This window comes from Chiloscyllium plagiosum, chromosome 21, assembly GCF_004010195.1.
Source record: "Chiloscyllium plagiosum isolate BGI_BamShark_2017 chromosome 21, ASM401019v2, whole genome shotgun sequence".
NCBI classification, from domain to species: domain Eukaryota; kingdom Metazoa; phylum Chordata; class Chondrichthyes; order Orectolobiformes; family Hemiscylliidae; genus Chiloscyllium; species Chiloscyllium plagiosum.
Window position 1 is genome coordinate 35,137,105 of NC_057730.1, and position 24,920 is coordinate 35,162,024.

The following is a 24,920-nucleotide window of genomic DNA, read 5'->3' on the forward strand; positions in this document are numbered from 1 at the left end:
TCTTTCTTTCTTTCTCTCTGTCTTCTCTCATCTATCTGTTAGGTTACCTCTTTCCCCCTCTCCCATTCTGTGGATGTGCGTGTCTCTATTATACTGTTCTTTTTTGTGTGTATTCCTTTTTTTTGGTTCTTAATTAACTGAGATAAGCAACTGGCATATGGAGAATTGTGTTCGCACTACCTGTAATGGAGCACCAAATCAGCAGCAGCTTTTACCTGTGGAACTTTGGGACCATGTTGAAAGTGCTCATATTAATTGATAAAAAGAAGTTTGAGTGAAGCAGCTATAAACTAGTGTGGCGACTTTTCAACTGAGTGTGCAGGAGCGATGGCTAAATAATTACAGAGCATTAAAATACCCTCATCACATCAGTTACTGCAGCAGCAAAGTGGTATGTGATTGAGATTGTTTGTTCTTTTCTCAGGCAGTGCAGCTCTTGCTGTGTGATCTCTTGCTCATTACCAGAACCAGTATGTGGCAGCAACAGATCAACATGAGTCAGCCTGTGAACTCCATGCACCAGGCATCCCCACTGGAGCTGAGAGGCTTTCAACAGGACCTTAGCAGCCTCAGGAAGCTGTCTCAAACATTCAGACCAGCCTTCCGTAGAGTAAGTAGGTTGTCATATGGTGATTGGAGGGATTTATTTTAAGAGACTTTGCAACTCAAAAAGAGTACCACTGGATTCTGTAATGGAATTGTGAGTAGTGATCAGTGAACTTCCACTGCTTGAGTTATTGATCTTGACTGTGTTACTCAGGAAAGAAATGCTCAACAAGAGTCAAATGCTACGCATAGAAGGAAGGCAATTCAAAGTGAGATGCATCCTTAGAAGCATATTTCAGAGTGTCGTTGGCAATACTTAGAAATACTCACCTCTCTGTTAGTAGATTAGGAGGTTAATGTTATAAGACTGTACAATGTAGTCCAGAAGTAGGTCTTTGACTCAGCTATTCAATGAGATCATGGCTGATCTGATCATTGTTGACTCTGCTTTCATACCTTCTCTCCACAACACTTTCTGACTGAAAGTCTCTCTACCTCAGCCTTGATAATGCTAAACAACACAGCCTCAACAGCCCTCTGTGATACAGGATTCCACTGACCAACTCCCCTGTGATAGAATATGTTCCTCTTTATCTCTGTTCCAATTTGAATAGAGAATATAATCTCGATAACACTTCATTGTCATGCTGGGAATGGTGCATCTTTTAATCTTTTACATCTAAATGAAATAGCAATGGGAATTTGGTTTAAAGTCTCATCTAAACGAGCGCATTCCTGGCAGTGCAGGTTTTGCTTAAGTTTACAATTTGAGAGAAAGGAGCTGTGCAATTGAGAGATTTTGGGTAGAGGGTGGGAGATGAGTTTGAATCATTGATAGCATAACAATTCTTAAAATGAATCCAGTGATGAGACAGGGAGGAGGAAGAACAAGTGAGGAATGTTGACAGGACAACCGACCACAGTAATTTTGCTTAAAGATATAATGTTTTGGTGTAATTTATTTTTTAGGTGTTTCTACATGAAGCAACAGCCAGGTTAATGGCAGGAGCCAGTCCAACCCGTACCCACCAGCTACTGGACCGCAGTCTTAGGAGGCGGGTCACAACCCCAGTACTCAAAGCTGGTAAGTAGCGTACCTAAAGCATTTTAGACTGATCTTCAAATGCCAGTTGTTAGGTATAAAAGTTCATTTCCACCCCCTTTCAAATCAGTAAACCATGAACGGGTAAATGTTGGTGCTCCGTGCAAAGATTATATGGGATTCAAGTTTGTTTGGGACTTGATGCTTGGCTTCCTGGACCACTTGGCTGTCTCATGACCAGAAACATTCTTCTGCACAGTGGGTCATAAGATTGACATTCACACATAACAACATTCACACCCGAGGAATCTGTTCATTCTTTTGGACTCTGTACAGTTTGCAGTCCTGTGTACCATGTTGAAATCGGTGTTTTTAATGGGTCAGCTTGGATATGGATATCAGAAAACCTTTGAGGATAGCATAGTTTCACTGAAAGGTCCAAGAGGATAGTGATCAGAAGAGGGAAACTGGGTTAGTATTTATTCCTATCTGCTCCCTGGTCCAGAAGTACTGAAACTAAATATACCTGCCACTGATAATATCAGCGTTTTGACCTTTATAATGGGACTTTAAACTGGGATCTCTCTGGCTTATTACACTGTGCGGCTCATTTATCTATCAAGAAAGTTTTAACATTCATTTACCAACCTTTTGAGTGCCTTTCCACACCTATGTTTGACTGCTGGCTCATTTTTGCCTTTCCGGTTCTGTTTGATAGGTGAGTCTGACACCCACCCAGGTCGACGGGAACAAGCTGAAGCTCTCCTGTTAGCATGTCGCTACCTGCCCCCAAGTTTCCTGTCTGCTCCAGACCAGCGTGTGGGTATGCTGGCAGAAGCAGCTCGCACTTTGGAAAAGATTGGTGATAAACGGACTCTCCATGATTGCCAGCAAATGATCATGAAACTGGGTAGTGGCACTACAGTCACCACAAGTTGAAATGTTTCTTTTGTTTTTGGTATAAGAACATACCCCACACCCACAATCATTGTGACTGTACATAGTGTACACGTACCCCCCCCCAAATGAAGCAGCACAGTTCTTTTATTAAAATAATGACTTGGTCAAATAAAAATCGTATTTTCATAGTTTAAAACTGTACATATAAAAATATTTATAATTTTTTAAGATAAGTTGGAATGCAGCAAATTCATTTTTGTAGAATTAAAAGCACTTGTTTCTCTAGAAGCTTAGCTTCCCTTATAATACTGCACCAATGATAAAGCCAATCTGGGCTTTTTTGTGCAATATACTTTTATATGATTAAAATAACACAAATGGAAGTATCATGATAAAATATAACTTTTTTTACTCTGAAGTATTTGCATGAATTTTCAATTAATTTTTTTCAAATCTTCAATTATTTTTCGGTGTTCTGGATTTTGGAGAGGTTGGGTACATGCAAGCACAATGCTCACTTTAGTTCCGATCAGTTACCTGCACCTGTGTTTGAATGCGCACATGGATTTGAACAGAGGACTTGGGGAATGCCAAACTGATGAAACTGCAGCGCTCTGGATGAGGCATTAAATTGAGGTCCTGTTCAGAGTTATGAAGGAGAGGACATTAAACTCCTGTGTGCAACATTGTGGACAACATGTGGTGGTTTCCTGAATTGGGTTGTACTCGTGTGTGAGAGAATATGTAGAATTTGAAGGAGAGTGACATGGTGGCTCAGTGGTTAGCACTGCTGCCTCTCAGCACTAGGAACCTGGGTTCAATTCCACCCTCTGGGTTTCTTTGAGGTCCTCTGATTTCTTCCCAGAATCCAGAGATGTGCATGTTACGTGGATTGGCCATGCTAAATTGCCCACTGTGTCCGGGGATGTGCAGGCTAGGTAGATTAGTCATGGGAAATGCAGGGATATGGTAAGGATGTGGGTCTGGGTGGGATGCTATTCAGATGGTGGGTGTGGACTCGATCAGTTGAATGGCCTACGTCCACACTGTAAGCATTCTACAATTTTATGAAGCTTGTGGGCCAGTACAAAGTTTTGTTTACCTTTTTCTCATTAATTAAAATCACAGTTGTAACAGTTACATCATTAACATGGTCTAGAGGAAAGACTCTTGTGCAATTGGCCAATGACCAATCATTTTAAAAACACCATTTTATTCAGTGTGGGTTTGAGAGTATATTACACACTACGATTTACTCTCAATTACTTGTCTAGCCGCCTTTTATCTCAGTTTTCTATAATTACATCCATATCTATATTAGCAATTCTGTTCAATGCTTTGAAAAGGTAGATCGTAGTCATTTAACAAGAAGCCATTTGGGTCATGGGTCCATGTCAGCTCTACTTACTGCAGTCTAGTTAGCTACAGTTTCTGCTTTGGTCCCACAGCCCTACAGACTTATTTCCTTCATCTAATTCCTTTTGAAATCATTGGTAATTTCCTGTTCCACTGTCATTGGTAGCAAGCCTCAAGTCATAATCAGTCACTATGTTTAAAAACAAAAGTTCTTTCTCATCTGCATCGCTTGCCCAAGGCCTTAACACTCTGATCATACGAGAATTAGGAAACAGCAAATGGGTAGCTTTCTTTGTCTAGTTTAACCATCTTTCAATAATTCCTCTCTCCCCTGAAACAGGCATCACTTTTCTTCATTGCACAATAACCAATCCCTACAACAGTCTTTACACTTCTCTTAAGCTCATTTCTACAACCTCCTAACTTTTTTGTATACATCCTTTTAAGGAGCTGTGACAGGGGAGAGTTAGTGCTGGTCTAAGTGACTTCAAAAGTGACTAGCAGTATATGTTTAAAAGCACAGGATTGAGTTGCTGTTTTTATGTTTTAATTTTTAGTCCGGAAACTTCTATGCTATTTGCACACTTCTGTTTGCGATGGGGCAACGTTAGAATCAAGAAATGTGCTGCTGTTCACAAAATGCTAATATTGTAGCACAGAATTGGCTGTTTCTGGTTGATGCTAAATTATTTTATAGGGTAGTGTTTGCTTATTGATTTTTGGAACTCATGTTAGACTTCTCTCCTCTCCCAGCAGTGCTGGAATATGGTTCCATTGGTTTCAGAAGCAGTCCCTCAAATGTCTACTTTTAATTTTTGTGCCTGGCTATAGAGTAATGGCAGCCTTGTTGATCCGAAAATAAGCTCGTCGAATTGTGTTCTCAACTGCAACCAAGACCCATTTATACTCATTCTCAGGAGATGGTCAAGGAAATGGAATGCAGATAAAGAAAAAGGGGACATAGGGAAGTCATTCAAGCTTGTTCCAACATTCAGTTGGATCATGACCCGTCTATACATTAACTTATTTCATATTCATTGATACCTTTTCTTAACGAAAATCTGTAAGTCTTAGTTGCAAATACTTTAATTGACAGCCACAACCTTTTTCGAGGAGGAAATTTGAAATTTCCTAGAAGTCTAAACAATGTATCATGTAATTTCGCCACATTAAATATGGCAAGCCAAAATGTACAAGTAAAAAATAATTACAAAGATCTGCTCAATTATGCAAATAAGCTAGATTGCTTTCTGCAGCTTTTTATTCCTAAAAAGTGGCATTGCATTACAGGTACATATACAGTACATTACATTACACATTGAAAGGAGCTTTAAAGTTGTGGGTCTCTTCCCAATAGATAGCAGACTACCTAGGCATCTTCAGTTCCATTAATTTTCAATAATCATCTTTATAACATTTGGGTGTACTGATAATCATAGGAAATGTAATTCATGATCACATTTCCAGAGTTTATGATTGACACTGTCTCCATGGTGATCTGATGGCCACCTTGTCTTTTGTTTAAAAAAATTACAAAAAATTAATTTTGTAAACTCAAAATAATTAAATACTGCTAAGTGTGATAAAGGGAGAACTCACTGCCACAGTCAGTCAATCTCCTGTAGTACTCTGGAGACACCGGCGTATCACCCATTTTTCTACAATATAAAATTGGTAAAACAAAAAACTTTGGAAAAAAAACAATGACAAGGCAATCAGATGTGTTTCTTTTTGTTTTTAAAATGTATTTTGATAGTTACTTTAACAAATTAGACTGTCCTCATCTGTAAAGTTTTCATTTATCATACATTAACAGACTGCAGGTTGGTATCATTCCTCTATCCTCTCTTAGCCCCTTGCAAAACACCACATTTCCCCACTTCGAAAGATTATCTACACAGCAACATTAAGACAATTGATGGTTTGGAGCTTCTTAAATTATCAGTGTTTACACAGGCATCTTGCAGTTCAGAAAAATGCAGAACCTATTAATATTTACCCACCCACCCCCACCACCAAACCAGTCCCCAGGAAAAAAATGCAGCAAGGATTTGATGGGGGAGAAAATACATTGACTGACTGGAACAGAGTCAATCTGTTGGTGTCCTCGTCACTTTCCAGATATCTTGGTATTTTTCCACTCCTTTTACTGCACTATTTTACAATACATTCATTGACTGTTCTCGGTTTGCAGTCTGTATTTAACACCTTTTGTGTTACTGTTGCTTGGCACAGTGGAACTTTCCTGCTGTTATAGTGTTTTAGACAATATGTTCTAAAAAGAGAGGAAAATTAGATCAGTTATATGAACGATTAATAATTAGAGGAACATTTCACTCTATGGTTGTGTTTAAATTGTACAGGAGAACGGTACCTCACTATTGTATTCTACATAAAGGAACAAGATGGGAGTGAATGTTCCCAACGCAGGAGCTCAGGTGTCAGTGTTAAAAATGGCTACTGTGATCCTTCTGTGCATACGGAGTTGCACCCATGAGGTCATACCATTAATGAGAAAGAACAAAATGCTTTTTCGCAAAGTTCTAAATTTAACTGAAACCACCTGATCCCATCAGTTATCCAGACCACATTAGTTTGATCATCCCCAATGTCAAATCATGGTTTGACAGTGTTGATTGTATTCATTCCAAGTAATCACAGTGGTTCTAATCTGATAGCAACACAACTTTTTTCCATTTGTTTTCTGTAATAAGGAAATGGTTAGATGATGCTGTGTCACCATTAAGCTGTGATTGTGATATAAAGACTTTATTGATAATCAAAGCGTGGCTCCAATTATGCACAAGCCAGTACAATGCTCCACCTAGTGGTGAAGTTGACCATGTATGTAGGCAAACATTGCACTGCATTCAAAAAAGATATAATTAATGCTATATGTATTAACAGGTTAATATTATTTTCCAAACCAGAAGGATATTAAATTTCTAATAGGCATCAATTAATTTTGTAAATGAATCATTTTGAGTTTGTGAAATTAGCACAATGCCACTCTAAACACCCAGTCCACCAGTCTGTCAGAACATAGCTTCTAGCTTCTAATTTAACTTGACAGTTTAATGCATGAAGGAATGCCAATAACATACTGAATAAATCTCATAATGCTACTAAAACATGAGCAGGCAAGTTCTCCCAATGATATGGCCAACATTAACTCAAATAACAAGCCAGCATTTCAGTTCATTGTTCATTGCAGTTTATGGAATCTCGCTTAATGCAAATTAGTATCTGCATTTCTCGACAACAGCAGTTGCTTTGCAAAGTGGAGTTTCCAAGATCCAAAGACACGAGCATGATATTCCAGTCAACGGTCTGCCCTCAATGTATATAGATCTCCAGCCATAGGTATACCAGTCACTAATTCTGTGAGAGGCTGCTCACTTCTAATACAGTGTTAGCTCATGTATAGAACACGAACAAGGCTGGGACAAGTTAGAAGTGATCCTGCGGTTTATCCTTTGGTATAGTGAATTGTTGATCTCAGCAATGAAAACCTTCAGCTTTATTATCTCTGATGCTAGTTATAGTTTGAAACCTTTGATTAAAATGAAGAAACACATCAAGGTGACTGCACACAAATTCTATGTGTAGCATACAAACATCCACCCACTTGTGAACTTTGCCTGTTTGCCTCTGGACCAAAGTATTAAATGTAGAAGAACAATTTGAACACTTAGATTTACTTCCTACCCTGCAGTTCAGTATTATAAGGTTGCCTTTTGTTTATAATTTTCACTTTGGGGTGAAAAAGGTAAAAGGAAACTGATGCTTTCAAAATGCAGCTCTCCAAATTCATTTCATTCCTACCTTATGTTTTGTGCACTTCATCGAGAAATTCTCCTCACTTAATTGGCAACCTGTGGGAAGAGGGGATGAGTGAAAGCAAAAAAGAACAATAATTACTGCAGGCTCAATAGCATTTACAAAACGGTAAGAAGCAGTATAAATTGTTTTGGGATAAAGTGACAACTGTGCCTCAAAATCAAAAGATTGTCCATGCAAACTCCACTCTAGGCAGTTGAGTACGGAAACAAGACTGACAAACCAACCCAGAGAGACTACAACATTACCAAAGATGTCATCCTTCAGATGAGACATTAAACCAAAGCCACATCTGCTCTGTCATGTGGATTAGGAAGATCCCAATTTTCTATCTAAAAGAGGAGCAGGATAGTGATCCAAAGTCACAGCTAATGTCGCTTTAAAAGATTGGTTTCCACAACCAGGTTCTTTCAATGCATGATCCCTTTGAATCTTTTGAATAGCCACCTATATATTTAGTTTCCTCCAGGCTGCTGCATGGCCACATGTGCACAGCTTGATGGGAACTTTAGTCCCAGCCAATAGTGTCCTCTTCACCACCACCATTGCTTTTTGTGGAAGCAGCAATTTGTGGGATAACTGGCTGCTTACAACAATGATTACACTGCACAACAGTACTTCAGAGGCTATAAAACACTTTGAAACATCCTAAGGTTGTGAAAGGTGCTGTTTTATTACTTTTGCTATATCATTGCAATTTATTTCCAATGATATGTACCAGGTGTGATAAGTATTTATTGCTATTATGACATTGTATGGTCCTGAAGATGCACAGAAAATACCAGTTCTAAGGTTAACAAGGCATAGAGTACAGTTTTGTGGCTCATGGAAGAGGTCTGGTTAGACATCGATACAAATTACATTTGCAGGTGTAGGTTTTCAATTCTAGCTTTATTTTAAAATTGAACCCGATAGCAGAACTTTTTTTTTGGCTACTGCTCAATCTTAACACAGCAGGAGGCCGTTCAGCTCACCCTGCCTATGCCATTTGGCAGAGTCAAAGAATCCTTACAGTGTGGAAACAGGCCCTTCAGCCCAACAAGTCCACACTGACCCTCCAAAGAGTAACACACCCAGACCCATTCCCCTACCCTATTATTCAATATTTACCGCTGACTAATGTACCTAACCTACACATCCCTGAACACTACAGGCAATTCAGATGGCCAATTCACCTAACCTGCACATCTCTGGATTGCGGGAGGAAACTGGAGCACTCAGAGGAAACCCATGTAGACACGGGGAGGAAGTGCAAATTCTTTACAGACAGTCACCTAAGGCTGGAATCGAATCTGGGTCCCTGGCTCTATGAAGCAGCAGTGCTAACCACTGAGCCTCCATGCCGCCCAAAGTATCCTGTTAATCCCATTTGCCCAACACTACTTCTTCACAGCTCGGAAATAATTTTCCTTTCAACTATATATCAATTCCCTACAAATAAAAATCCGTCATTGTATTTAAATGGAAATCTTGTGTCAGAGTGGGTAGTGCACTGCCTCTAAACAAGCAGCTTCAGGTTTGTGTTCTACCCCAGGATTTGATGGAGAAGGGAAGTGCATTTATCAAGCTGAGTGAGCATCAATCCTCAGGTCCTTCCAATAAGTTCCAAATGCAGGTAGAATCAGGGAATTCCTGGTTAGCCACACAACAGAAAAAAGAAATGGAATCTCTATTAGCACTGATCATCGCTCCAGCCTACAACAAGCACGAGAGCGCATGTTGCTGCAACTCAGATCTTGGGTAAACAGCCAGTGTGGATCAAATTTGTGTCAACAGTATCAGGTTCAATCCCCTTTGGGTGCATTCAAGGTGCAATGGTGGAATGGTAAGAGATTGTGGCACTGTTGAACCCGTCTTGGGCACAGAATGGAAGGGGATTTATGTGTTAAATTTGTGTCATTGTTTACTGACTATAGCTGAGTTAAATAGAGGGGGGGGAACAGTTTTGATAATTACTGAGAGATGGTGTCCTCCTTACCTGACTCAATGGCACAGATATAATGATATTTCTGATTGCACCCCTTGGTGTAGCAGCCCAGAGTGGCACCCGCCTGCTCGCACGTGGAACATTTCTGTCAAGAAACAATAGATACAGGACAATTGTTTTGTTAAAAGAAGCAAATGGACCGAAGTTTCACTTTCCAAAAATGATACAATAAACAAGTCAATAGCTTTGTCCTGAGCTCTAAAACTACTGCTTCTACTCAAATGTGCACCAGGGAAGCAAGCTGTGAATAAAAATATGTGTGTTTGGTCCCGCAGAAAGATTGCAAGGAACTGCTCATTCAACAAAGTTGGTGGAGAGTAACAATATTTTAAAGTGGAATTATCTACAACCCTTCAAGAATGCCTTGTCTCTCTGGCTCTGGCCTTTTGTGCAGACATTTTCTCTTTATCCTACCAGCTGCCCAGACCAAGCAGGGAATTTCTTTCCTAAAGCCTTCTGCATCCCTCCCTCACCATTCCCCAATCCTCCTTTAAGAAGCTTAAAACCTGTGTCATGTCACCTGTCCCAATGTCTCCTTATATATCTCAATTTGTTAAGACTTTGTTAGAAACGTCTCCAATCAAGCACTTTGGTTTGTTTCAAGATATTAAAGCTCATACTGTTTTTGTTGACCCAGGACCCGCCGTTAATCGTTTTGCTCTGTATCTAACAGCTGTTGTTTACACTTCTGAAGGACCCGAGGCCCATTTACTACACAAAATGGACTATGTTAAGTTTTTTTTTGTCCCAACTCTCAGGATGTAAGAATAATTATTTTTGGCTCATCTAGTTTGACAAGGGTAGATTATTAGTCATTTCAACAGCGTAAAGTACCAGTGTGATACTGGCTGGGATTCTCACTCTGGGAGAAAAAAAACTTCAAATGCAGTGATGGAACATAAAGATACAATTACCACTCAGCAGGAAAATAATCCGAAGTGGTTTGATCAAACTCCCACAGCACGGGCGCCAGAGAAAAAAAATTATTTGTACTGCCTTACTGACGCCACATGCTCCAAGCTACTTCATATCCTTCTATGATCAAGAATTACATTCGCCACCCCATTTCTCTTAGCACCAATACTCAGTCAAAAAAAAGGGTTAGATTACTTAATGTTGATGAGATGTCCATTCATAAAAAATACTGGGATGGACCTTCCCGGAAATGACAAAAAATTAAACTAGCCTTTCTCTGCAAGGAAACAGTAACACCATTTTCTGAGGAAGGGATCAGGAAGAATAATCCAAATAAATTGGAAACTTAAAAAAATGTAATCTTCAAAAAGCAACCACTTGAAAGGGAAAATTTTCAGGCCTTTTAAAAAGTTGAGAAAGGGCAAAATGAGCCAAGTGGTGTCATTCCCTGTTATATCACACCAAGAGTCTGAGGTAGAACCAATGCGTGCATTTTCAAGGCAACATGAAAACAACAGTAAAATGTCATCCCTGAGAAACTGTTAGGACTTAATGAACTCGAATAGCGAAAGATTACCTTTGCATACCTAGTTGGTAGCAGGAGATTTAAAAATAGATTTCAAGATTTATGGAGGACAAATTGATAAATGCTGCAGCACTGGAGAGGGGCCGGTGATCTTGCTACAAGGCTTAGGGAGGAAAGAGAAAACTACCTTATAATGATTTGACTCTGGATTGTACAGCACAGAAGGCCATTTGGTTCACTGTGCCTTTGAAAGAGCTATTCATTAAGTCCCACTCCCTTGCTGCATTCCAAATACCTTTAACTTACTTTAAAATTTCTCAAGTATATTTAAGATGCTCCTTAAAGCTTCCTTTTGGTGTTTCCTCACAATGCTTGTTTTGAAGCCCCTATAATGAGACTGTTGTGCTGAGGAACATTAGCAATGCATTGTGAGTGCTTCACTATCCTTAACCTTTCTGGAAAAATAAGGGAGGATCTCATAGAAACTTGTAAAATTCTAACAGAACTAGACAGGGTAAATGCAGGAAAGGTGTTCCTGATGACTGGTGAGTCCAGAATCAAGGGTCACAGCCTAATGATATAGGGTAGGCCATTTAGGACTGAGACGAGAAGAAATATCATCGCCCAGAGAATGGGTGAGCCTATGGAATTCTCTACCACAGAAAGTGCTCAAGACCAAAACACGGAATATTCTGAAGGAGGAGGTAAACACAGTTCTTCGAGCTAAAGGGATCCAAGGCTCTGGAAACAAGGGACTGAGTTGGATGATCAGCCATGATCACGTTGAATGGTGCAGCAAGCTCAAAGGGCAGAGTGGCCTACACCTGCTGCTATATTCTATGTCTCTCCCCAGACTCCATGCCACCAGATAGAGGAACCTGAATTACCTCCTGAAGCTGCCTTGCAGTCTAATATCTGCCTGGGGGAAGGGAGAATTACCTTCACTTGTGCTGTTATTGTCGGATGGATGGTCAATAGGGAGTGCACTACTGTGATTCCAGTCTGCCATCCCTCAGGAATCCCCCGCTTCCCCATCAAAGGCCAATGTGGGGATTATCTCTAAGCCTTACTCTAAGCTGGACTCAATTTTGCACACAAGAAGGTTGTTCTAACCCAGATAACCCTTAAAAAAGAATTTAGTAGTTCCAGCGTGACTGCATTATTGTACGCCTCGGACTCATGCACAATGTTTTTATGGTCACTTTGCAGCAAGTTCATTTTTGTGGTGCTTGCAGAGGCAGTATGTCCCGGCCCCCAACTAATGATCGGAGTTTCATATCTCACCATCTCGCTGGCCATCTCCACAGCCTCCTGCAAACCGTACAGCTTCCCAGCAGCCAGGTACACTCCACTGGTCCACACAGCACAGGCTCCGTGTAACCAATGCTCATGGGGGTCAAGGGGTAGCTCAGGGGCCTGCAGATCCTCCTCTGAGCCTGGCTTCTTCTTCACTTTCTTCAGCTCAGTATCTTCAGCCGTTTTCTCACAGCAGTAGCAACTCAGCTTTTTGCATTTTTCTCTCGAGCTAGTCCTAAGCGGGTTCTGATCTTCTACCTCAGTCGCTTTCTCTGGACCGAATGGAGCCTTCTCCAAACTTGGCGGGACCTCTGCTGTAATACTGACAGCACTCTCGTTGTCCGAGTCAGCAACCTTTGATTCCACGGTGAGCTCGTCTTGCTTCTCTTTGATTTCACTCTTTATCTCCAACTTCCCCTTGACATGTTGGCTCTTTGTCACTGGTGGTATATAATCCTCTGGGTAATAGGGTCCAAAGAGATCTCCGAGCTCCTTGTGATTCTTGGGTCTTCCACATAAGCAGCAGACCAGGCAGCCTTGCTTGGCGGAATCGAGCACCACTGGCCCTGGTAACATAGCTGAAGATGTTGGCAATGTCTTGCTGACTGATACAGGGGGCTGTGAGAATGAAGATTTTTTCTTCATCTTTTGGAACCTGGACTGCTCCTCCGGCAAGGTGTTAATGACTGTACAGATAGACGATACCTCATTGCTCTTCTCAACACGAATATAAGGGGAAAAGCTCTTGGCGTTGTTCTCTGCTCTTGGCATCTTATACGACACGTACTTTAATCGTATCACTGGCTCTTTGGTTTCCACGAGGGGAAGGTTTCTTCTCTTCAGTTGACTTTTTCGTCTGTGGGCAGCTTTTGTACTCTTGCTCCCTTTGAGGTGCTTTCTTCTTCTTCTGCTGCCTCGTCCAGCAGGCCTTCGAGCTTTAGAATTACTCTTGGCTTGTTTGACCTTTTGACTTCCTGCCTGGTGACTGCGCCTCTTTGGAGGTGGGGCTTGCCTCTTCAGCTCCATGTCACCTGGAGGATGCTCCAGCTCTTCATTGGGGCCTGGTTCTGAAACAGAAGACAAAATAGAAGAAGGGGAGGCAAGCTGTTTCCCCTCTTTCTCTTCTGTGGTTCTGTCCTTTGGAGAAAGTTTCCCACTTTGCCTGTCTTCTGCCTCCACACTTTCTGGTTCTACAGATAAATTTCCATCAGCCTTCGCTTGACTACTGCTGTTCTCCTCAGTTGGTGACTCTGTTTCCTCTTTGAGTCTCTTGGATGTGATAAGGCATTTTTTATTCAACTCCACCAGGGCAATCTTTGAAGAAGCATCTTTGGCTGTCACTTTGTTTTGCTCAACTAACACCTGTTCTACCTCACTGCTGGAGTTCTCAGTGAGTTTCTCTTCTTTCAGGGACAGGATCTCGTCCAGGGTCAAACATGTCACATTACTATCTGAATAGTTGCTGCAAGCGAATGATTTTGAGTTTGGGGAGGTGATCTTTTGCACAATTGCCTCTAGTTTTAGGCCTCTACCTTTGCGAGGTGGAAGAATCTTTGTCTTCGGAGGGGTCTTAAGAGAGAGAACAGGCTGGGCACCACCATCAGTGGCTGTTAGTGCTTTACTGAGACAACGTTCCGTTATCCCTTCACTGTTTTCTCCTTGGATGGGTCTGGCCATCACAGATTGAGCTGTTGGGTGACTGCTCTCTGATGGACATGGGCTGGCCAGATGTTTTAGTTTCTCTGTCCTTGAGTCGTTGGCCTTCAACATCTGATGCTGCCGTTTAGCCGGGATCAGTGAAAGGGTACAGTAACCTTTTCTTTTCAAAGGATGCGTTAAGGGACATCTTTGGTCTTCCTGGCCCCCTAGCCTTAAAGCTGAATTTCGTGCTTTTAATCTTTCGCCTGTCATCTCCTCTGTGACATAGTCCAGTGCCTCTTGTCTGGGGGTCGGTTGTCTTTGAGGCTTGGGCACTGAAGAACTATGTCTGGTGGTCAAGCATCGACTGGGGACAGGATTGCAGCTCTTGCGTTGTTTGACATCTTTTTGCAAAACCATTCCCTGGGCCCGAGTTCTGGCTCTCAGTACAACAGATTTATATGAACTAGCCTCTTGGCTCAAGCGCTCCTGGCTCTTTATCTGTTGCTCTGGATGAAGACCATAACTGGGTCTGTTCAGCATGCTGCTGGGTCTGGTCAGGTGAGCTCTCAGATTTGGATTGGAACCTCCCTGTCTTTGGATTAGACACTTGTCTGAGTCGGAGTTCACCCTGTGCCGAGAGCTGCAGCCTGTTTCCCTTGGACCATCGTCCCGCTGAGCAACCATCCCCTTCCTCAAGAGAGCCCGGGACTGGACACTCACCTCAGGCTCCAGTAAAGCACTGGAAGAGCGAGTGCACATTCGAGTAGGCTCTGAGACACTGAGAACTTCCTGGGGCCCTCTGTTTTTAGCTCGCTCTCGCTGTGAACCCAAACATCTCAGCTTGCCAACTGGCACTACCTTGAGGGGCTGGATGTTCTCTGCTGGTTCAGGTGGGGCATGGTCTTTGCCCCTAAAAGTGGCTCCTTGCCCTACTCTGGATGACACTCTTCGGACCCTCAGCCCTTTGCTCTCCGGCATCTTTGAGGGAGCATTCTCTATCTCAGTCAGCGCTGAGCTGACTACCTCAGAGGGCAGCGTTGGGAAACCCAGAGGCTGGGGCATGGCCTGTGGCTCAGGGACTGTGCCCTCCCCGGTATCTTCGCATTTGCCACTTTCACCGTCAGGCTTCATCTCGGCTCCTGCCGGAACCCCTTGTCCAACCTTGGGCTCAGCACCGATTGCAGGTCCCACATGGATGACGGAGTGTGGCAGTAAACGAGGGGCAGGACTGGAAGCTGCTCTATCCTCTCCTCTATCAGTGCTGCTCAGCTTGTCCTCTGAGCAGCTACATTCCCCTTCAGAATGTGCAGGGACCAGTTCCTTAACACTCTGACGCGTGGGGGACATGTCACAGATAACAGATTTTCTTACATCCTGTAAAACTGCACTTCCCTTCGACTCCACAGCGAGCTCCTCATCTTCTTCCACTTTCATCCCCGTGCTCTCAATTTGCTCCACGGTAGACACTCTCTGCTCAGAGTTACTGCTCCCACCGTTCTCTGGCTTCTCCTCCTCATTCCCTTCTCTCTTGTCTTCCATCTCTGGGACCATGTGCACAGCAGTCAACTCCTTCTGTAATGCTCTCTGCTCCTGTTTGAAGTTGGCCTGGAGTTTCTGAAGGAATTTCTTCTGAACGTCACACTGTGACAGGTTGGCATTGAGCTCCTCCCACGCCAGGGTGGTCTCCTTCCCTTTCGGATCTGGCAAATCAAGTGCCTTCAGTTTCTCCAAATCCTGAGGGCCTCCGGGAATCTGGGAGGAGTAGCATTCATGGTTATTGTTAGACACCAGGCTCTCTCTGTAATCGCTTGCTAAAGGCTGGATTGTGTTACTGCACTCCATGGTGTGGGGGAAAGCCTGGGATTCGCTGTAAGAGGCATCACCAAAACCCTCTGTCATCATCGAGCAGTCACTCTTCACTGTGCTCTTGTTGCAATCAGACACAAGGGCCTGGCCTTGACCAGGACGTTTGGTGCGGATTAAGTGGCCTGCAAAACTCTCAGCATTGTACAGATTGAAATGTATCCCTTTACTTTCTTTGTCCCCTCCAAAATGGTTAAACTTCAGTTCTGCCTCCAGCCTCTCCTTGGAAGAGTCCTTTAGAATAATAACACTGGAGGATTTCATATCCTCCTTGGCAAACAGGAGAGCTTGTCTATCAGTAGCCAACTTCTCAAAGTCTGCTGATGTCAGGCAAGCTTCGCCACTCTGAGCAGAGTTGTCCGACTTGGAGTCTGCAGCCATGTCGTTAGATGAGGCAACTGAGCAGGACAGAATGGTATCCAGATTCTTTCTCAAAGCATCCAGGTTGACAGAATTCCTGCAGTGGCCTTGGAAGAATGGCATTTTGTCCAGTTGCTCCTCAGAGCTGCTGGAATAGTCTCCCTCCTGCAGCTCAGCTTGCACTGACTGGGGTGTGCCCAGGGCTTCTTCAGAGTACAGGCTCTCCTCGGAGCTCTTCAACTCCTTTAGGATTTCCGACTTTTTAGGCAGTCGTTTGCCCATTTTCCTGTGAGGGGCGAGGGTGTTGGAAAGTAAGAGCTGCTGCACAGTCCTGGGAATGTTTTCCACCTGAGAGCTCAGAGCGACAAGGCTGCTGAAAGCTCCATCCGACAGTAATTTCTCTGGAAGCTTTTCCTTGCAACTTGGTCCTGGGGTCTTGCTGGAGCTCTGCGTGGTACAGGTGACAGCGGGGGCCATCAGATGAGAGACATTTGACTTGATGTCAGCCTCAGTGGACTGGCTGTATTGCAGGGACTCGGGGGTGGCCATTAATGGGGAGGGGGTTGAACTGTATGATGGTGATCTTACCACCGTGGAGACAGGAGAGTGACTCGAAGTGGGGCTGAAGGTTTGATAGAACTGCTCAGGAGATTTGACTGGGGCGTCCGGCTGATAGTACACTTGAGGTGACTGATTGAGAAGGTGCATCTTTGCTTGGTTATGATACTGGAGGCTGTGCTGTTTGACCTGAGTGGCCTTGTTCTGGTCATAGCCCCCGCTCTTGGCCATGCCAGCTTTGTAAGCATAGCCAGCCTGGCTGGGGTAGTCCGGTGTGGCCGCACTCTGCCTCTCATACTGGGAACTTGCTGGCATTTGGCCATAGCCATCATATGGGCGGGAAGGTTGGCTGTAATCCTGGACAGTGGGATAGGAGCTGGGCGAGGACTGAAAGGTCTGGTTGAACTGGGCTGGCCTGGCAATGTAAGGGGAGGCTTGGCCCATGATGGACTTGTGGTGGGCCTGGTGTATGAAGTGGCTCTGTTGGTTGGACAGTGCAGGAGGTGTCCTGCCGGCGTTGCCTTGCATGTGCTGCTGTTGGTAAGCAGCGGCCGTGGAAGGGGCAGAGCTTTTAAAGGCAGAGTCCTGGCCGTACTGAGAGAGCCCTCCCACCGACGAAGCTTGGGAGCCCCATTTCGGAGCTTGGCCTTCGCCCTGATACTGCCTGGAGTACGCTCCACTCTGGTAACTTGATGCCGCACTCAGAGCTCGAGCCTGTGGCTGCTGAGCAGAGGCCTGTTTCACGCCACTGTAGTAAGTGCCCGCGGTGTTGCTGCCATAGCCTTGGTAAGACTGCTGGTTGTAATACTCCTTTGACGTGATCCCATGGGCCTCATAGCTTTGAGCAACTGGATTCTGCTGCCTGTAGCTGTCTAACCGAGATGAGTCAGCCCGGACCTGCTGGAAGGTCTGCTGGTTACTTTGGAAAGCCCCGGGATCTCGGAAGGACTGCATGGCCTTTTAACTTGTGTCACTGGTCCCTGTGAATGAACAAAAACCATACAGAACAATAAATATACTTGCCATCTTCTGCTGATAAAATATTGCAAAATTGCCTCTGACAGTCTCTGATGCGGTAATTGCTCTAAAACAGCTATAAATAGTTCCCAATTCAGTCTTGCATCTGATGTGAAATATTCTGTACAATACACTTGGCCTCTCATTTCTGCTAATAACAATGGTATATTCTTTAGTGGGAGCTGGGGCCTTTTATCCTTTGTCTCCTTCATCTGGAGACACTAGGAGTATGTTCTGGAGTGCATCAAAATACTGAAATGCATAACCACAGTGAAACACAAAAACTGGGCAGATAGAGCAATAGTCCCTTCTCCATTGCTGTAGAAACTGGTCAGGCACTCTCAGTGTTGCTCTACATAGTACACGTCTGGCCCATAGCCCCACTCCTGTGCTGCAATGGACACCAACCTTTTTCTGGATATTAAACACTTGTACATTGTATCCTTGCAAACACAAACCATTTTCAGATACCTTTAGAATAAAATGTGAATATAACCTGGAATGGCAAGTATGGTGAGACACAGCATGGTATTGTATAAAAAGAAACTGATCTGTATTGTATTTTGTGTAATGCCAAATTCAAACTTTATGTTATACACTTTTACAGATGTTATGAATAAAGTGCACATTTGGGGAAAAAAATCTTTGCCTTAAACAGGGATCTGCAGTCTCTGTAATATATATAAAATACTTTTCCATTTTTGTTAATTTCTGATGTATACACGAATCCAGTCTCTGATAATCTGTTGTGGTCTCTTTACACAGGGTTCTTTTGTATCTGATAATCTACTGTATAACAGGACCTGCAGTCTTTACTAATCTGACATGCCCAAGTCTTTGCTAAACTCTGTGACAGAGTCTGAACTCTCTACTGTTCTGTTACACATATAGCATCTTGCAATTTCTGTTATAGTGCATAATTATCCAGGATCTGCAATCGTTATTATTGCCTATGATACACACAAGGGCCTGTTGTCTCTGTTGATCACTCAAATTATATACATAGATCTGCAATCTCCACGATTCATTATAATAAAGATATAAATGCATTTATATACTGCCTGTCACAACCAGCAGGCAATAGAAAGTGACTTGACAACCAATAAAATACTTTAAGTATTGGCACTGTTGCAATTGAGAAATAGTAACAGGCAATTTGCACACAACATGCACCAAGAAAATCAGAGTGATAATGACCAGTTAAACTTTTTTTTAAGTGTTGACTGAGGGGTAACTTTTTTCAAAATAGTGCCATGGAGTTTTTTTACACTCACCTGAGGGAGGAGACAGGGCCTTGGTTTGTTGAACAATCACCTGAAAGACAAGAGCTGCAACATGTGCACTACTCCCTCAGTATTGTACTGCAGAATTAGGCTTTAATTTTTATCCTCAATGTTTAGATCGTCCTTGAACTGAGCACTTTGCAACTCAGAGGAAATACTGCTACCACCAAACAGAGCTGCAGTCTGAGCTGTTCACTATAACATTCAGGCAACTGCAGTCTCTGCTATTCTCTATAATACACAGGATCTGTAATTCCTGTTATTCTCAATGAGAAACAATGGTCCACCAATATCGGTTTGTTTTCTGTAATTTTGACAGGGTTTGCAAAGGCTTGTATCTATTATTGGAGAATAACATGGAGATAGCAGATGCCTTTTCTACCAGCAAGCCTGGCTGTTACAATATCACAGATTGGCTGAGTTTGATTTCTAATCATCCGCCTCTCTGCTCCTTGAAAGCTGATACCAGGAAACACATCATTGTGTTCACTGCTTTGTCATTATGCGGCTGCCTGTGTGCACCATTAGCATTTTAATCTTTCCAAAGTACATTAATACATGCACTTAGAGAGGGTTATGCTGCTGAGAACCAACCACAGACACAGAAGGCGACAGTTAGGAATAAAGCTTCTGCCTGGACTCATTTTCAGCTCACAGGCCAGAGATTTCGATCAGCATTGAAAATCAACTCTTCTATTGTTCGATGATATTTACCTTTATGTAAACATATATTTCCTGTTGATTAATAAAGGGTGATGTTGGGCTCAAGGGAGAAGTGATGGGGCAGTAGTGTCAAGCACTCCCAGCCAGCACTTAGCAGCTCAAAGCTTAGAGTGAAAGCTTCTGTTCGACGCAGCACTGAGCTTGGGGGAGCAGCCTCCGCTGTGCCTACAGGACATTCTATTAATGTGTTGTATGAACTCTCTGGGGTCACACAAAGGTTCAGCGCATGAGCAGAATTTTACTATCCACCTAGCTCCACAGTTAACAAGCAACACATTAATGTTTCAGCCTTGGATCGTTTGGTAATATGTGTATCTCCAGCAGCAAGTTGAGTGCTCAGGTTAGACTCCAGACACTTGAGCGCATAATCCAGTCCGTGCTGTCATTTCAACGAGACATTAAACTAATTCCCTATCTGTTCTTCAATTAACAGAAACAAACCCGTAGCACTATTTAATACAACAACAGGGAGTTCTCCCTGGTTTCCAGGACAATATTTTAACTCAATCAATATCACAAATAGCAAGTCATCACATTGCTGTTTGTGGGAGTTCATTGTGTGAAAATTGATTGGTGTGCTATCCATATTCTAATAACGACAACAATCCAATAGAAGGCAAATAATTGGCTAAAGCAGCACATTGATGCACTGAGATTGTGAAAGGTACTATATAAATGCAAGCTCTTTCTAAACGTTTAATTCTTAAATTCCTCTATTACTACATGAAATTATTTACACTTTGACAATAGCATTTGTACACCACAATTAACATTGAAAAATATTTTTTAAAAGGAAACATTTCGGCAGAAATGGATACCAAACCCTCAGGATGTCAGGAGAGGTGACCAAAAGCTTCATGAAACAGGTTAGTTTTAAAGAGGGTCTCAAAGGAGAATGGGGAGGTAGACAGACGGAGAGAACTACAGAATCTGTTATTTTAAGAGCTGATGTAATAGTCAGCAACAACCATTCTCACCTTGGAGTTAAATGGTTGTTGGTGCAAATTTCACTCCAGAGACTAAACTGACACTTCAATGCAGTTATGAAGGAATGTTCCTTTGTCAGAAATGCTGTTCTTTTCTCACATTTCCTTACATTATACTAATGACTACACCTCAAAATATTTTTGTTTCATTCACTGGATGTTGGCTTTCCTGACTAGGCCAACATTTATTGCCCATTCCTAACTGCCCTCAAGAAGGTGGTGTTGAGCTGTCTTAGAGTCATAGAGATGTACAGCATGGAAACAGACCCTTCGGTCCAACCCGTCTATGCCGACCAGATATCCCAACCCAATCTAGTCCCACCTGCCAGCACCCGCCCCATATCCCTCCAAACCCCTCCCTATTCGTTAACCCATCCAAATGCCTCTTAAATGTTGCAATTGTACCAGCCTCCACCACTTCCTCTGGCAGCTCATTCCATACGCATACCACCCTCTGTGTGAAAAAGTTGCCCCGTAGGTCTCTTTTGTAACTTCCCTCTCTCACCCTAAACCTATGCCCTTTAGTTCTGGACTCCCTGACCCCAGGGAAAATACTTGCCTATTTACCCTAGCTGTGCCCCTCACGATTTTGTAAACCTCTATAAGGTAAACCTCAGCCTCCGACGCTCCAGGAAAAACAGCCCCAGCCTGTTCAGCCTCTCCCCATAGCTCAAATCCTCCAACCCTGGCAACATCCTTGTAAATCATTTCTGAACCCTTTCAAGTTTCACAACATCTTTCTGATAGGAAGGAGACCAGAACTGCACGCAATATTCCAACAGTGGCCTAACCAATGTCCTGTACAGCTGCAACATGACCTCCCAACTCCTGTACTCAATACTCTGACCAATAAAGGAAAGCATACCAAACGCCTTCTTCACTATCCTATCTACCTGCGACTCCACTTTCAAGGAGCTATGAACCTGCACTCCAAAGTCTCTTTGTTCAGCAACACTCCCTAGGACCTTACCATTAAGTGTATAAGTCCTGCTAAGATTTGCTTTCCCAAAATGCAGCACCTCGCATTTATCTGAATTAAACTCCATCTGCCACTTCTCAGCCCATTGGCCCATCTGGTCCAGATCCTGTTATAATCTGAGGTAACCCTCTTCGCTGTCCACTATACCTCCAATTTTGGTGTCATCTGCAAACTTACTAACTGTACCTCTTATGCTCACATCCAAAACATTTATGTAAATGACAAAAAATAGAGGACCCAGCACTGATCCTTGTGGCACTCCACTGGTCACAGGTCTCCAATCTGAAAAACAACCCTCCACCACCACCCTCTGTCTTCTACCTTTGAGCCAGTTCTGTATCCAAATAGCTAGTTCTCCTTATGTTGCGTGAGGTCTAACCTTGTTAATCAGTCTCCCATGGGGAACCTTGTCGAACGCCTTACTGAAGTCCATATAGATCATATCTACCACTCTGCGCTCATCAATCCTCTTTGTTACTTCTTCAAAAAACTCAATCAAGTTTGTGAGACATGATTTCCCATACACAAACCCATGTTGACTAACCCTAATCAGTCCTTGCCAAACCAAATACATGTACATCCTGTCCTTCAGGATTCCCTCCAACAACTTGCCCACCACCGACGTCAGGCTTACTGGTCTATAGTTCCCTGGCTTATCCTTACCACCCTTCTTAAACAGTGGCATCACGTTAGTCAACCTCCAGTCTTCCGGCACCTCACCTGTGATGTAATTTTTTTTAAGTTAAAAAAAAAACCCATATCCAATACTGAATCAGGAATATGATTCAACCTATAAATATTCCACAGAAAATGCCATTTCAGCTACCTACTGTTCCTGGCCAAGTATTTGAGTGGTGTGAGAAGGTAATTTTCTAACAGCTGTTTTGCTCAACAGGAGTTTGTCTCTTTCCTAGTCCAATCCCAGTATAAATGCCTTCTTGAACTATTGCTGTCCATCTGGCTTAGGTAGACCAACAGTACTGTTAGGGAGGGTGATCCAGCATTTTGGCCTAGCAACACTGAAGGAGTGGCAATATTATTCAAGCGAGGGGAAAGTAAGTGGCTTGGAGAAGAATGTGTAAATGGTGGTGTTCCCATATATATCCCATTCTTGTCCTTCCAGATGGTAATGGTCATGGTCATGGGCTTTGAAGGTGCTAAGGAGCCTTGAAGAATTTCGGCAATGCACCATCTATTCAAATCTTGTCGAGATGCTACACACTGCTATTACTGAGCACTGGCTTTGGAAGGAGTGAATATTTGTGGATGTGGTGCCAATTAGGTGGGCTGCTTTGACCTAGATTGTACCAAGCTTCATGAGTATTGCTGCACTATCCAGGCCTTGGATACGGCGGCCAGGCTTTGGGGAGTCAGGAGATGAGTTATTCACTGCAGAATTCCTAGCCTCTGACTTCATTGGCAGTAAACCACTTTGGGATGTCCTGACCTCCTGAAGCACATTACAATAACAGAGATCTTCCCTTCACTTTGAATCTATAGAATTAGTCACATTTCTCTGCTCTTTCCCTGGAATCTTGCAAATTTTTCCCCTTCAAATATTGACTGATCCATGTATTTCTCCAAAAGAAAAGTACAATTTGGAACACTCTTCCACATACTCAACCAATTGTTAATTTTAAAACGGATCTGATAGATTTTTGTTCGCAAAAGGGGTCCAATATATTGAGTTTAACCACAGATCAGCCATAATCTGATTAAACAGCAGAACAGCTGCCAAACGCTAAATTGCTTCCTCTTATTTGTCTGAATCTGTTCCAACAACCTTTCAGGTAGCCCATTCCAAATCATCACATCTTGTAGCAATAAATGTCCTCATATTGCTCCTAGCTCTTTTGCCAATTAGTTTACATCTGCATCCTTTCATTACCAAACCATCTTCCACTGAAAATAGTTGCTCCTAATGCACTCTCTCAAAATCTTTCATGACTTTGAACACTTAAAATAAATCTTTCCTTAATGTTCTCCACTCTAAGACCACCACCACCAAACCTCAGACTTTTCATTGCCCATGATTTTCTAGTAAATCTCTGCGCCCTACATACAGCTGCCAATATAGCAGAGAGAAGCACCCTCAAACGTAACAGTGCTGAAACTAAATGCACATGCCTGTGCGAGGTGGCTGCTGGATTAAAGCAGTGGAGGGAATGCTGGCAGATTTTATCCCTTCAGGATATCTGTTAATAAAATACAGTCTGACTATTAAAAGTCATGTCACAGAGGAGTTGCATGCAGACCACTTAACCGAGCGACATAGGCAGCTGGAGTGGTGTCAGACCCATACAGATAACGGGCACAGTGTGGGGTCAAGGTCAGTGTCAGCACTTTACCCGAAGCTGATTAATACATTCATCTAGCCCTGGAGGCCAGCAGCAAAATTACCTGCAGACAGATAAAATACACAATCATCAGCAGCATGCTTAGAAAGAACTCTCTCCCGGTTCTGCTCTTTGGCTGAAGGAAATGAAAATAAGGGCAACAAAGAAATAAAGACAAAGGGGAAAAGAGAGAAAGGAAGAAGCAGAGAGAGGCATATAGACAGATAGAATTTCCCTTCTAGAGAGTGGAAATCTGGCTATAGTTAATGAAGACTTAACAAATCTGCACCCTCCCAACAACTCATTAACCAAATGCAAAATTTCTCATGTGTGCCCCTGTCTCGTTTGTTCCTTCTCTCTCTTAGGTTACGCGGGGTATTTTTTTTTACAGTTTCCCCCAGCTCCGCCCAAAAGGACTGCATTCAATTCTGGCTGCCCATCTCTAGGAAAGATGTTGTTACACTTAAAAGAGTTCAGAAGAGATTCACAAGGATGTTGCTGGGCTTGGAGGATTTTGAGCTATTGGAAGAGGCTTAATAAGATGGGGCATTTTTTCTGTGAAGTGTTGCAGGCCAAGGCGTGACCTTATAGAGGTTTATAAAATGATGAAGCGCATGGATAGGGTGAATAGCTTCAGTCTCTTTCTGAGGGTAGGGGAATCCAAAACTAGAGGACATAGGTTTAGGGTGAGAGGGGAAAGGTATTAGAAGGGATCTAAGGGGTAACTTTTTCACGCAGAGGGTGGTGCATGTATGAAATGAGCTGC

At 42.9% G+C, this 24,920-nt stretch overlaps 2 protein-coding genes across 5 annotated transcripts in view; one reads left to right on the top strand and one right to left on the bottom strand.

Annotated features, from left to right (window-relative positions):
• The first annotated feature begins 157 nt into the window (after nucleotides 1-157).
• On the top strand, nucleotides 158-5,081 carry LOC122560447 (sterol regulatory element-binding protein 1-like). Its single transcript, XM_043711080.1, has 4 exons — nucleotides 158-242; nucleotides 405-610; nucleotides 1,516-1,630; nucleotides 2,307-5,081. The coding sequence occupies exons 1-4, from the start codon at nucleotides 158-160 to the stop codon at nucleotides 2,525-2,527; spliced, it is 627 nt and encodes a 208-aa protein (XP_043567015.1). The 3' UTR covers nucleotides 2,528-5,081.
• An 872-nt stretch (nucleotides 5,082-5,953) lies between these two features.
• Nucleotides 5,954-24,920, bottom strand: part of LOC122560756 (transcription factor 20) — a 60,292-nt gene continuing 41,325 nt past the window's right edge. For all 4 annotated transcript variants that reach the window (XM_043711804.1, XM_043711805.1, XM_043711803.1 and 1 more), the window contains 4 exons: nucleotides 12,397-17,810; nucleotides 9,663-9,756; nucleotides 7,670-7,719; nucleotides 5,954-6,119 (listed from right to left, as the gene is read on the bottom strand). In XM_043711804.1, coding sequence (XP_043567739.1) covers nucleotides 6,096-6,119; nucleotides 7,670-7,719; nucleotides 9,663-9,756; nucleotides 12,397-17,784 — 5,556 coding nt within the window. In that variant the 5' untranslated portion in view covers nucleotides 17,785-17,810 and the 3' untranslated portion in view covers nucleotides 5,954-6,095. The remainder of the gene's footprint in view (nucleotides 6,120-7,669; nucleotides 7,720-9,662; nucleotides 9,757-12,396; nucleotides 17,811-24,920) is intronic.

Bases quoted from the DNA above. Each gene is read 5' to 3' on its own strand.
- LOC122560447 (XM_043711080.1), top strand. From the start codon at position 158: ATGGAGAATTGTGTTCGCACTACCTGTAATGGAGCACCAAATCAGCAG. The intron at 243-404 runs GTGCTCATATTA...TATGTGATTGAG, and splicing joins ACTTTGGGACCATGTTGAAA to ATTGTTTGTTCTTTTCTCAG. The intron at 1,631-2,306 runs GTAAGTAGCGTA...TCTGTTTGATAG, and splicing joins AACCCCAGTACTCAAAGCTG to GTGAGTCTGACACCCACCCA.